Source organism: Rattus norvegicus, chromosome 6, assembly GCF_021556685.1.
Source record: "Rattus norvegicus strain SHRSP/BbbUtx chromosome 6, alternate assembly SHRSP_T2T, whole genome shotgun sequence".
In the NCBI taxonomy this organism is placed as follows: domain Eukaryota; kingdom Metazoa; phylum Chordata; class Mammalia; order Rodentia; family Muridae; genus Rattus; species Rattus norvegicus.
The window spans coordinates 144944184-144956831 of record NC_141539.1 but is presented as its reverse complement, the minus strand read 5'-3'; the positions used below and the strand labels follow the sequence as shown (position 1 = coordinate 144956831).

At 43.1% G+C, this 12648-nt stretch overlaps 1 protein-coding gene across 1 annotated transcript in view; it reads left to right on the top strand.

Moving 5' to 3' along the window:
* The first annotated feature begins 6922 nt into the window (after window positions 1-6922).
* Dnah11 (dynein, axonemal, heavy chain 11) overlaps window positions 6923-12648 on the top strand; it is a 316147-nt gene continuing 310421 nt past the window's right edge. The window contains exons 1-2 of the mRNA XM_087554982.1: window positions 6923-7288; window positions 9190-9333. Coding sequence (XP_087411108.1) covers window positions 6998-7288; window positions 9190-9333 — 435 coding nt within the window. The 5' untranslated portion in view covers window positions 6923-6997. The remainder of the gene's footprint in view (window positions 7289-9189; window positions 9334-12648) is intronic.

The following is a 12648-nucleotide window of genomic DNA, read 5'->3' as shown; positions in this document are numbered from 1 at the left end:
ATGTGTTATTTAGATTCAGCATTTCATGAACTAAGCATCTCAATTCCACCATATCCAAGACCAACTTGAGTATTGTAACTCCTTCAACTGAAAGGATACATCTGACTACAGAAAAGACCAAGCAACAACAACAAAAATCCCTAATGAAGAAACATGAAAAACTGAGGCAACATAGCTCCTGCAGAACTTGACTGATCCTACAGCAATGGCATCCAGTTAGTGTAAGTTAGATGAAATCCCAGATGGAGAACTCTAAAGAAATCGAAGAAGCAAATAAGCTCCCAGTTAGGAACACACAGAGCTGAAAGACATGATTATGGCAACACAATCTATGAAAGGGAATTCAACAAAGAGAAGGAAATACTGAAGAAAAACAAACTGAAATACTAGAAGTGAAAAACACAGTAGGCCAAATAAAAAACATCATGGAAACTCTGAGCAACAGGATGGTTAAGGAGAGGACAGAACAGCTGAACTTGACAAGGTGGAGGAGCTGGAACAATCCAGCTAGGATACAGATAAAATAATAAGAGGGTATAAGCAGGAATTCTAAGATACACACGACACTGAAAATACCAAGTAAAGATAACAGGCATGAAGATAGAAGGGAGTCTCACTCTACAGGCATAGAAATCATTTTCTAAAGAATCATAATAGTGTATTTCTTAAGAGATAGTAAAGATGCCAAACCAAATAGAGGAAGCTTTTAGAACACCAAACAGACAAGACTAGAAAAGAACCTCCTTCACCCTAGTAGAACCAAACCACTGAATATAAAAGCAAAACAAAAGAACAAAGAAGGTATATTGAAAGTGGCAAGGGAGAAAGTCCAAGCCACATATAAAGGCAAGTTCATGAGAATGACAGTAGACTTGTTAGGTGAAAAAGCCAGAAAGGCCTTAGAAGAATGTGCTTCACGTTCAGGAAGATAACAATGGCAAACCCAGGCTAGAACCCAGACTACTATCTAGCAAAGCTACATGTCATACTTGAAGGAGAAGCAAAAATTTTCTGTGAAAAAATAGGTCAAAGGAATTATAGCCAACCTACAGAAAATATTTGTACTTGAAGGGATTATCTGTATTCATGAGAAAGGCAAATCCACCCATAAGGCCAGAGAAAAGAACAGACCATGTTGGAATAATTTGTAAGCAAGAGAGGAAGAGGGAAGAACCAACCACAAACTCAGCAAAATGGCAAGAATCAGTTCATACCTTTCAATAATTGCTCTGACTATCAAGGGTCTTAGTTTCTCAAAGCAAAGCACACAGACTAGTAGGGTAAACAGAACATCCATTTGTAGCCTCCAAAGAATGTACCCTACTACCAAACAAAAAGAGTTGTTTTAGCAAATAAACTCAGGAAACAAGCAGTTTTGCTCTTCTAATTTTTGACAAAACAGACTTCAAACATAGTAAGAGAAGTTGCTCTTCATATTGATCATGGGAACTGCACCAAGAAGACATTACAATTCTAAACATAAAGGCCCCCTGATCACAGATGCACCCAATGTTAAAAAATAGTACTACTGGATGCAAAGTTACATATTAAACCCAGCATAACAGTAGCATGTGAATTTAATACACCATTCACCAACTGACAGGACATCCCAACCAAATAAAACAAAACAACAACAAAATGATCAAAATCATGAAAGGGAGAAATACTTGCATTTTAAATGGCATCACAGACCAAGTGAGCTTAACAGAGATCTACAAAATATCCCATCTAGATGCTACAGAAACACAATTTTCTCAGCACCACGTGGAACTTTCTCTAAAGTAGATAATATGCTAGGACATAAAGCAAGTTTAAGAAATATAAAAAAATTGAAGTAATTCTTTATATTATATCTACTCACAGCAATAGGACGTCTACAAGTCAATGAGGGAAAGCCTAGGTCACCCACGCATTCGTGGAGATTACTCAACACATATTGACCAATGAGTAGATCCCAACCTTGAATTTTAGGCTTGTGTGTTTAATTTGGAGTGTCAGTAGGGCCCGTGTTGGTGGTGGGGAGTGGGGATAAGGGGTCTTAAGGGAAGGAGAAAGTAGTAGAACAGAAGTGATATAAAAGTAGAGGTGGGTAAGATAGGACTGCTGTGGTAAATAATAAAAATATGGTATGGGGCACCATGTAGCAGGCCACACTACCTCCTAAAACTCTCTGTCCCCAGCAGGCTAGCCCCATGCAGTGGCCACCTGCCTCAAGGCTCTCTTGCTATAGACTCTGTTAATATTCCCAGCAACCTGGTAAAATCAAAAATCTAGAAGCTTGTAGTTTATCAATCAGATTTATATCAGTAAATTTCCACACCACAAAAGATCCACACAATAAACTCAGAGCCAATTGATATTGATATAAATTGCCCACCTAGATAAAACAAATTGTCCTGTAATTATCCATTCCTTATAAGATATTCATAGATACCTGTGGCTATTTAAAGCCACACGGGGTGGGTTATTCTTCTTCTCCATTTTCTCTTCCTTCTCCTCCTCTCTCTCCACCCCACCTTTCGAAAACTCTGCCCCTGCCTTTCTTTTCCATTTCCCAATCACAGGCCTTGCCTTATCTTGTACCTGCCCTCACCTGCATATAGACATCAATCCACACAGGACATGGATTGCTCACTGAAACTTGCCAACAAGATGCTATTGGAGAAGACATAAGTACTTTGGTTGCAGGACGTAAATAGCTGGAACTGAGCCAAACACTTCCTCCCAGTGCCCCATTTTTTATGGCTCTGAAAGGTGTTATGAAGGCTGCTAGGGAGAAAAGTGATTGACGGTCTTACCTATCTATGAACTCTATGAACTCCATTACAAACCCACCAGGCTGGATATGCCCACTGGTACAGCAGCAGCATGGCTGTTATGAGGATAACCCACTGCTTTCCGATTGGCTCCCAGGCCTGCTCCACCAGAGGGAATTCATGCCTAATACTGTAAACATCTATGCCAACTCCCAACCTCCAACCCCAGGCTCAGAAAACACTGAAAGATGGGGCTAAAAGAACATTAAAAGAAATAGGAATGGAAGCAATGCTATAAAACACTGTCTTCTGGACACGAAATGACTGTCGTACTCACACGTTCACAGCAGTAGTGATTATCTGCAGAGTGTAGGCTCACCAACAGCCATCATTAATAAGGGTGGGACTTGCAGAGCTCCACACCTCCCTGAGGACTGTTAGGCAGTTAATAGTTGCTGGAGGGAGCTGGGGGGGGACTCATGTTTTTTAGTGGATTATCTCTGCTAAATTGTCCTTACTGGATTAAATAGCCTTTCACTCATGCCCAAGCAAACAATCCTAATTAAGGCCAATGGGGGGTGGGGTACAGTTTGGGGTTGGAGGGAGAGGTGAAAGTTGGAGAGACCTTACCGGGAAGACCAGAGGTTTGGTGGGAGTGGGAAAGGGGATAAGAGATTGGTTCCCTGTAGCAGCAGGCTACTTGAGAATGTTCTCCCCTAAAGCACAGGAGACAAGCTCCAACATACGAAGTCATCTGGAACCTGTGTTACCTCTGCTCACATCCCATTACTGAAGCAACTCCAGGAATATTAAAGTGAACCCTTCTCAAGGGAAGGTGAAGGGAGGAAGTGTTTGCTGAAATGTTGATGATTTCCTATGTCAGGTGAGGAAACCGAGGCACCCAGAGGGGAAAATGGCTTGCTGGGATCACACACTTAGCACCTTGTGGGTGACCTTCCGGGCTTCATGGGGTTTCCCAGGGAAGGCAGAGATGGGGGTGTTGGAGGTTGTGGTGGCAGAGGTTGTGATTTGGGGGGTGCAATTGCTTACTTTTGGTAATATTTACCTTTTAAAAAACTCTTTACTATCCTAAGGTTTCAGGTAATTAACTCCTGCTGTGTGGCATCAGGGAATTAAGTAAAGGATTCATTGTTAGAGTTCCTTTCTCTTTTGCCCAGGAGTCTCTTGCAGGCCAGGTGAAAAGCCTGGAGTTTATTCTCTGTGAAGTAGAGAGAAAAGAGAAGGAAAACAAGGAACACATTCAAACACACACATAGACGCTCGCACGTACACACATTCTAGATGTAGCAGAAATGGCCACACCACCTTTCTTTATTGCTATTAACAATTTTTATAGCCTTTTAAACAAAAAGTTCTCTATGTAAGGAAGAATTACCTCAGAGATAAAATGTTACACAGAAGGGGAATTACAGAGAAGAACCCGTAACAAGTTCAAAGCAGTGTTTCATTCTATAAGCACATAAGTCCAAAGCAAGAGTTTTCACACGGCCTTGCCTTATCATAGTGAGTGCACACCTGTGGCTTCATCCTTGGTCCTGAATGTTTTTCCTTGAACACATATTTGTCCCAAGCCTATATCTCTTCTTAGTGTGATTATGAAAGCTTATTGCTTGGCTTATTATGCAGCCTTTACTTACTATTCTCTGAGGAGGGGTGAATTCTATTCTTGAGTCTACCTTTATTACATCTTTTTGGCAAAACGACGAAAACCATCTGAAAACTTTCTTTCTAAAATTGTTTAAATCAAATCAGTAATTCTGTGAAATCATAAATTCATCTAAGCAGCATTAATTCATGAAAGTTTATCTTTATGTCGATCTGCAGAAAATCTGCTCAACAGGGTGGGCTAATGCCAGGAATCATTACACTATGTAATAGTGATAGGAAAAGGCATTTCAGCTGCAAGAAGCAATCCTGAGATGAAATTTCTCAAGGCCCTGCAACTCAGAGCTTACCCATCACAGCCATGCAAAAATGGTGGGCCATCTCCAGAAAAGTCACCTGCACGCCTTTAGCCTATCCTAGGTGGCTCCTGACAGCACCTGATAGAAAGGGAAGGCAAACCCAGGTAGAACAACCTCAGTCCAGACAGTGTGGAGCTAGCTTAGACAACAATGTGAGGAGAGACGCTTAGAGTGCCGACATGCTGCAGTGCTCAGCAGCAGGGCAGTGTTTGGCACCCAGTAGGTGTTTAATAAGGATTTTCTTGAGAAACCAAGTGAACTCAGCATGGTACCTACTTGGTATTTTTAAATAACACTTGATCCAAGGAGGGAAAGCATGTCTTTCTAAGTGATGATTTTATTACTCTAAGGTACAAACTCTCTAGGGAAAATGCATTTCTTAATATCTACTATAAGGAAAGACTCAAACTCTGGGTTTATAAAAGTTATATTTTTTATTTGTAGATACTTGCTAATTACAGATGTAAATTCTGAAAAAAGGAACTATTCTGCTAGAGAAAACTCAATGACAAGTAAAAATTGCACTGGTCTTTGTGAATATGCACCGAGCCTGGCAGGCTCCCTTTACAGCAACTTCACTGTTCTCATGGCTGCTAGTGAGTTAAATTCTTTGCTACATTTTCATTGGCTATTTTGTTACATTTGAGTCCTTGAAAAGCTTACTTTAATACTAGCCTTATTGTTCTAATTGTTCCCTCCCCAAATTGAAAGTAGTTTATTGACTTATAATTTAATTTAAAATAAATGTATTGATTACACAATCGTGTGTGTGTGTGTGTGTGTGTGTGTGTGTGTGTGTGTGTGTGTGTGTGTGAGAGATGTGTGTGACAGGCACCTGTTACGGGTCAGAGACAACTCTGGGGAGTTGGTCTGGCCTTCCACCTTGCTGAGGCAAGCCTTCTCTAGTTTCAGCTGCTGTGTACTCCAGGATAGCTAGCCCGTGAGCTTCCAGGTGATTCTCCTGCCTCAGCTTCCCATCCCATCTTAGAAGTGCTAGGTTATAGGAACACACCACCAAACTGAGCTTTTATGTGAATTCTAGGGCTACGGTTGTGGTAGCCAGGCTTACGGGGCTCAAGCTCTGAGGCAGTAGGCCATCTCCTCAATTTATTTATTTACAGACAGTTTCTCTGGTACCAGAATTAGGAGCATACAAACCTAGAATATAAGGTCAAGGGAATATAAACTCAGGGTTAATCTCCTACACCTAGGTTCTGGACACTCCCAAGAGACACCATAAATCACAAGGCAGATTTGATGTTGGCTGTGACATCTTTATGAAGGCTCTCCAGAAACATTTAAACCTAAGAATCTGATAATATAACCAGAAAAACATCTAGATGGATGTGAGAGGCAATATTCCCAAAGGAAAACAAGAATGTTCAAGCCTTACTATAAATACGGATGAATTATCAAAGGTAACTCCTGTTGGGAAAGAAAGGGGATGGGTGAAACCTATTTAGTTCGAAGACTCTCTCCCACTTCAAAATTCTGAATACTTTAATAATAAGAATATCAGCGAATGACGGATAAAGTAAGATTTCTGAGCGCTGGGGATGGAAGTTAGGGCTTCGACTATGCTCTGCCACCATCCTGCCTGAGATAAGTTCTTACCCTCAACTCTAGCATTTGCGTTTGATGCATTTGGCCTTTTATAAAAAGCTCATTGCAGTCTCTTTGGGGGTAAGAATCAGGATTTGTGATGCCTAGATCTTGGACTTTGACAATTAGGAAAGTAAGAGAGTTTTTTGTTTGTTTTGTTTTACTGGGACACTGTCCTCCCAGGAACTTAAAGACAGCAATGAGGAGGTCTACCGAATTACTTTGGGGCATACTTCACCCACAGTTAAACACTGAGCAATTATCCCTGGCTTTGTAGGGACCAGATGAACTAACCAGGGCAGCAAATTAGCAGGAATATCTGCTCAAGACAGTACTGCTAAATCCAGAGCCTCTAGCTAGTCCTGGAACATTTCTGGGAACTCCAAGATGCCCAGGGGGTGAAAACAGAGAAATCCAATGGTTCCCTGGCCTGATTTCTTCTGCCTGGAGGCTCCAAGAGGCTCAAGACTCACTCCTCCCTCCCTCCTTCCGGGGCTGGGGCAGGGCGGCCATCTCCCTGGCAACGGGACGCGATGCAGTCCGGGCCACCGCGCCTCCAGTGCTCCTGGCTCTGCAGTCAGAACTGCTGGCACTGCCTCGGGAGATCGCCTCTGTGGCACAGGACTCCGAGAATCCTCTCTAGCTAGGTACGAGATGGCAGCCCAGGAAGAAGGGACCGTGCTGCGGCTCAGCCCCTCGGAGCAGGAGGACGAGGAAGACGAGGAGGCGGAGGCTGCACGGAGAGCGCAACGTTTTGCCGTAGACCCCCGGGTGCGCTTCCTGGGAGGCCGTCTGCAGCAAGCGCTGGGGTTCCCGGAGGAGACGTGGGGCGAATATCTGGAGAGCGAGGACCACCGGCAGGTCCTAGGAGACTTTCTGGAGAGCAGTGGTCCTGCTAGCCTGGTGTTTAGTGTCGCCCCGGGGTTGCTCTCGGCGTCCCCCGAGGTAAGGCGCAACTTGAGAGGATGCAGGCTGTGGGATTTAAACGTAACTTGAAGTCCACCTCCTGGTCTCTGTGTCCCCTTGTGCACCAGCTCTACAGAAAACACTGTATGTTAGTTTTCTGCAAGGGATGCCTGTCGAAAGAGATATTTGTATAAAATAATGCAAGAAAACTAAGGCAGCCTGGGCTAATGGTGCCAGGAGAGCTTTGCGGGGCCAAATAACTTCTGTTTCAGACCCCGACGGAACTCCAGAGTCATATTCTTTTAAACAACTCAAGCTAAACCCTTATAGCGTGAGTTGTTTCAGCATCTATACTACATTTTGTCCAGGAAAGAAATAATCGAGTTCTAACAAAAAAAGGGAGCGGGAGCAGGCTGGACTGTGGTGGCGCTTACTTTATTAACTCCTAGCACTTGGGAGGAAGAGGCAGTGGCAGAGGAGGCAGGAGGATCTCTGTGAGTTTCTGACCAGCCTGGTCTACCCAGTGAGTTTCAGGACATCCAGGGCTACACCATGAGACCCTGTCAAAACCACAAACTAAACAAACAACAAAAATCAACAATAACAAACAAATAAGACTGGCTGGTGTCGTTTAAAGCACAAAATAAACATGCTTGTTTTGTAAATTAGATTATTAGTAATTTCTAGAAGTATTATCTTGGCAGTTATATTGTAAATTCCTTTTAGACGATCTATTCATTTTATTTTTATGTGTATGCATGCTTGCCTGCGTGTATGTCTGGGCACCTTGTGAGTACCCGGTGCCCATGGAGGTCAGAAGAGGGGTGTTGGGATTCCTTGGAACTGGAGTTACAGATTATTGTGAATTACCACCATGTGGGTGTTTGGGAAAGGAACTGTCTCTCTACCCCCAAACATAAGTTCCAAGAAAAGTCACCTCCATACTTGTTTGTAGCAGAGGTGTGCTTTGGAAAGTTACTTATCAATAGAACTCTAAAAACTTGTGTCCAATTGCTTTACTTTCTGATGTGTTTTCCTTTAAAACTGATGTCACTTCCGTGTGTGTGTGTGTGTGTGTGTGTGTGTGTGTGTGTGTGTGTGTGTGTGTGTATCCTGTAATTTGCACAGGCCTCAGGTTTAATGGGCATTGTGTTTCTTCCTTTGCTTTCTTGTCATTCTTTCCTTTCTGAATTTCCTTGCCTAATAGGTTATCTTTCAGCAGTGTTGGACTTGGGATTCATGTTGTAAAGGGGTAACATCATCCCAGATGTGGTCATTTAGGACAGGTATGAGGCAAGCCCTCAGAATATTAGCGAGTAACAGGATGTTTGCATTTCAGCTGCGTGAGTTTTGAATAGCTTTGTTTTAGTATTCTCCTAATTATAATTTTTAAAAAAAAGTTTATGTCAGACAAGTCAAGAAACCTAAAGTTCTCAGAGCATAGAAGCTGAATAGTGTAGTATTTACCAAACCAAACCAAACAAAACGAAACAGAACCCCTCAACAGTTATAGGAATGTTAAACTATCTTGGCTAAACACTTCTGTTCTTTGCCTTGATGGCAGAAATGAAAATTAACCCCTTGTGACTCCGTTTGGCTTATTTTCAAACAAGAGAAAAATTATCAAAAGGGGGGAACTCTCACTAGGATTGAAATGTTCTTATGTTTGGTTTTGTTTATGAAAATCTTACAGTATATGCTGTTTAGGTGTAATGGGCATGTCTTTGAAGGTGATATTGTAAAAAAGATAAGAGAATCCTACCTTTTCCAGGACACAGAAGAGCAACAGAGCAACCTTGTTTGTAAATATGGGCCAGAAGCCAGGGTTTTACTTCCTCTGTTGGCAATCTGTCTGCAAGTGGGATACATACAGCAAATCCTGCCTGTTAACAAAGAGGCTCTGTAGTAAACTTGAACTAATTATCTTGCTTTTGTTCCAGATTCCAAGAGATGTGAAACACAAGCTGGTTTATTTTGCAAAGAAGATGACTGGGAGCACGGGAGAAAGTGATTTCTCCCAAACCGTTTTGTTTGGAGAAATACCCAGGTCATTGTTCACACATGTAACTGCATTCCTAGATGAGGTACTGATCTGTCTCCAGTATCTGAGTGTTTTTCTTGACCTCCAGACACCTGGCATTCGTTGAGACGCTCTGTCTCCTTAAGTAGAAGGACGTGGGGAGACAGCAGTTTCTTTGGCCAGGTGTGCGAAGTGATCGGGTTCAGCTTGTATTCTGAACTCACTCACTATCCACTAGTACTGACTAGCCTGCTCCCCGTCAGATCATCTCTCCCCTCTCTCTCCCACTCCTCCCTTACCCCTTTCACAATGCTGGAGGCGTTTGCCTGCCAACTTGAACTGTTTAAGGCACTACAGACAGAATAGAAATGAGCTTACACTATCATCCATTTTTTTTTTCAAATTCTGTTACAAGGTAGTAACTAAATGGAGTTTCACCTGTGTCAGAGAATGGAAGGCAGTAATGAAGTCACCAATTGCTCACACGTTCTCTCTCCCCTGTGCTGACTCTGGTGGGTGTATTAAAGGATTGATCATCGGGGTTGGGGATTTAGCTCAGTGGTAGAGCGCTTGCCTAGCAAACGCAAGGCCCTGGGTTCCGTCCCCAGCTCCAAAAAAAAAAAAAAAAAAAAAAAAAAGGATTGATCATCAGCATACAGAGGGGTGTTGCTTTTACAACCTGGGGCCTCATAGGTGGAAATTAGGTCACTGAAGGCTGTCCCTTGAGGGGCTTAGGTACCATGGCCCCTGTTCTCTCTGCTTCTTCACTGCTGTGAGATGAATGGTTTACTTTGCCATCTGTTCTTGCTGTGATGTGAGGCCAGAGCATGGCAGGGACAGTGTCCTATGGACAGAACTTGGAAATGAAAGTCAAGGGAAACCTATCCTCCTCTATCTTCCGGATTTTGTAACAGTAATCAAAAACGAACTAACCTACTCCTTGAAATGGCCAGTGACATTTTAACATGTGTAGGCACTACCTCCTCAATGCCTGGTCTGTACAGACAGACTCAATTGGTGTGGGCCGGGGTAAAGTCCAAGATGCATAGTTTCTCACCTGATGCTGTCTGTTCAGATATTTTGGATGAAAACACCAAAATGGCTGTAGAGTGAGAATGGTATTTTTTAGACTCTGCTGGATATTAGACCCACCTGGTTGGGGGCATGGTGAGCTTTGGAATGAGCCAATCCTGAGGGCAGTCCTCTTACTGGTTAATTCAGAACTCCTGGGATGGGAACAAAGCTAGAGTAGTTCAAGGCCCAGGAGCTCCCTGTGTGAGGCGAGCGCTGGGAACTACGGAGTTAGGTATTTGTCTACGAGGTCTGTTCCTCGTCTGATTGCCTCGTCTGATTGTTCAGAGAGACCCTGGTAATAAGTGTGGTCCTGCCCAGCCTGTGTTTGTGGTAGGAAAATGTGTCACTGGGTGTGCGAGCCACAGCCAACCACTAACACCCCTCTTCGACCTCCTGTGTCTCTTGCTGTCTTCCTGGACAGATGTCCTTTCTTGCTGTGTTCAGGTTACCTAAGTTTCTGCCCGTGGCTCCAATGCTGAGCTTAGGTGCACCCCCCCTTGGTTTTAGCTGGTTGTAGAGAGGGGTTTTTTATGCTTGGTGTTTGGAGCAGTTTTTGGCATCAAACAGGCAGGTAAAGGATTTTTATTGCACTGAGTCTTCTGTAAGACTCGGCAGAGTTTGAAACAACATATGATTTGAGTTTCCCTGCCTTTACATGAGAGTTGGTAGGGCTATGTGGGACTTGGTGGGTTTTTATCCTATGAGCTGTGGTTTGCAAATGGCAATAGAAAACTTTGAAACTCTCCCGATATTTCTCTGATTTGGTCCCATACCAGAATTCCATACCATATAGTTTGAATGAAAATGTGTATATCCTAGAAGGTATTTGGGGTTAATTTTTGTTAAAATATATTAATTATAGTTAACTGGGCTATACTGGGATTTTTTTTTTATAGAGCATAGAATATGCTCCGTTCATACTCACTCATTGTTAGCCCCTCTCTTTCCTCCATCACACTTCTTAAATAATCTCCCTTCTCCTTTCATGCCTTTTTGGTTTTGTTTAGTTTTTAATCTAAACACAGTTTGAGTTTAATGTTGGGAAGAGTCTGAGATGGGCATCAGGCAGAGAGAGAAAAGCAAGAACATCACAATTGTGGTATAATTGGCATTCCCTTACAGACAAGGCTTTGAATGAGCAAGAGGATGTATGTCTGGAGGACAAATGTCCCAAGTGTTGTCATGACTAAGGGCAATTGTGCAGTTCACATAGCTGGCTGCTGCACAGGTCCCCTCAGCTCTCTACAGCCAGCTTCCCTATTCTGTGCTCCAGAGAGCCACATGGCTTCCTAGAATTTCCACCAGCTGTGTAGTTAACATTTCAATCTAAAGTTGAACTTCTGACCTTCTTGAACCTTCCCCTTCTGGCCTTACTTAACAGTTAGCCTCATAGAAGCAGATAAGTATTCCGGAGTGTGTGCCGGCTAGTTCTGCAACAGCTTGATACAAGCCAGAGTTATCTGAAAGGAGGGAACCTCAATAAGAAAAATACCTCCATAAGATCCACCTGGCTTTTGGACATTTTCTTGATTAATAATTGAGAAGGGGCTGAGCCTAGTGTGGGTGGTGCCATCCATCCCTGCGCTGGTTGTCCTGGATTCACTAAGAAAGCAGGCTGAGCAAGCCATGAGGAGCAATCCAGCAAGGGACAGCCTTCAAGGCTTCTGCATCAGCTCCTGTCTCCAGGATCCTGCCCTGTTTGAGTTCCTGTCCTGAGTTCCTTCAATGATGAACAGTGAGTGACAAGGGAATGTGAGTCAGATAAACAAACCCTTTCTTCTCCAAGTTGCTTTGGTCATGATGTTTCGTCATAGCAATTGTAAGCCTAACTTAGACAGTACTTGGTGACTCAGGTGGAGCTGCTGTAGACTGAGTACAAAATGTGGTAGACTAAGTTTCCTGTACAAAACAGAATTTAACTCTGACAGCCCTGAGGGTTAGAAATTGGGGATCACATTGCTGGCAGGTTTGAATTTGCCTGTAGGGATCTTGTTTTTTTCTCCTTGTTCTGGGTGGGTCCATTCTAGCTATGTACCCATAGGATGAAAGGGGCAAATGAGCTCCATTTTAAACAACAATTCTATTTGCTAAGTGAGCTGGCCATGGGACAACAGCAGTGCCTCCTGATGCCATGGATTTAAAGGGTAGGATTCCCACATAATGCAGGGAGAAGGCATCAATATACAGATCCTGGGAACTGTTGTACTTTGATCCTTTAAAGACACAAGCCAAGTGACCTTCCTGGCAAGGGTTTTCTAACACCTTATTGCTTTAAATGTAGAAGTGCACTCCATGTTTATAGTCA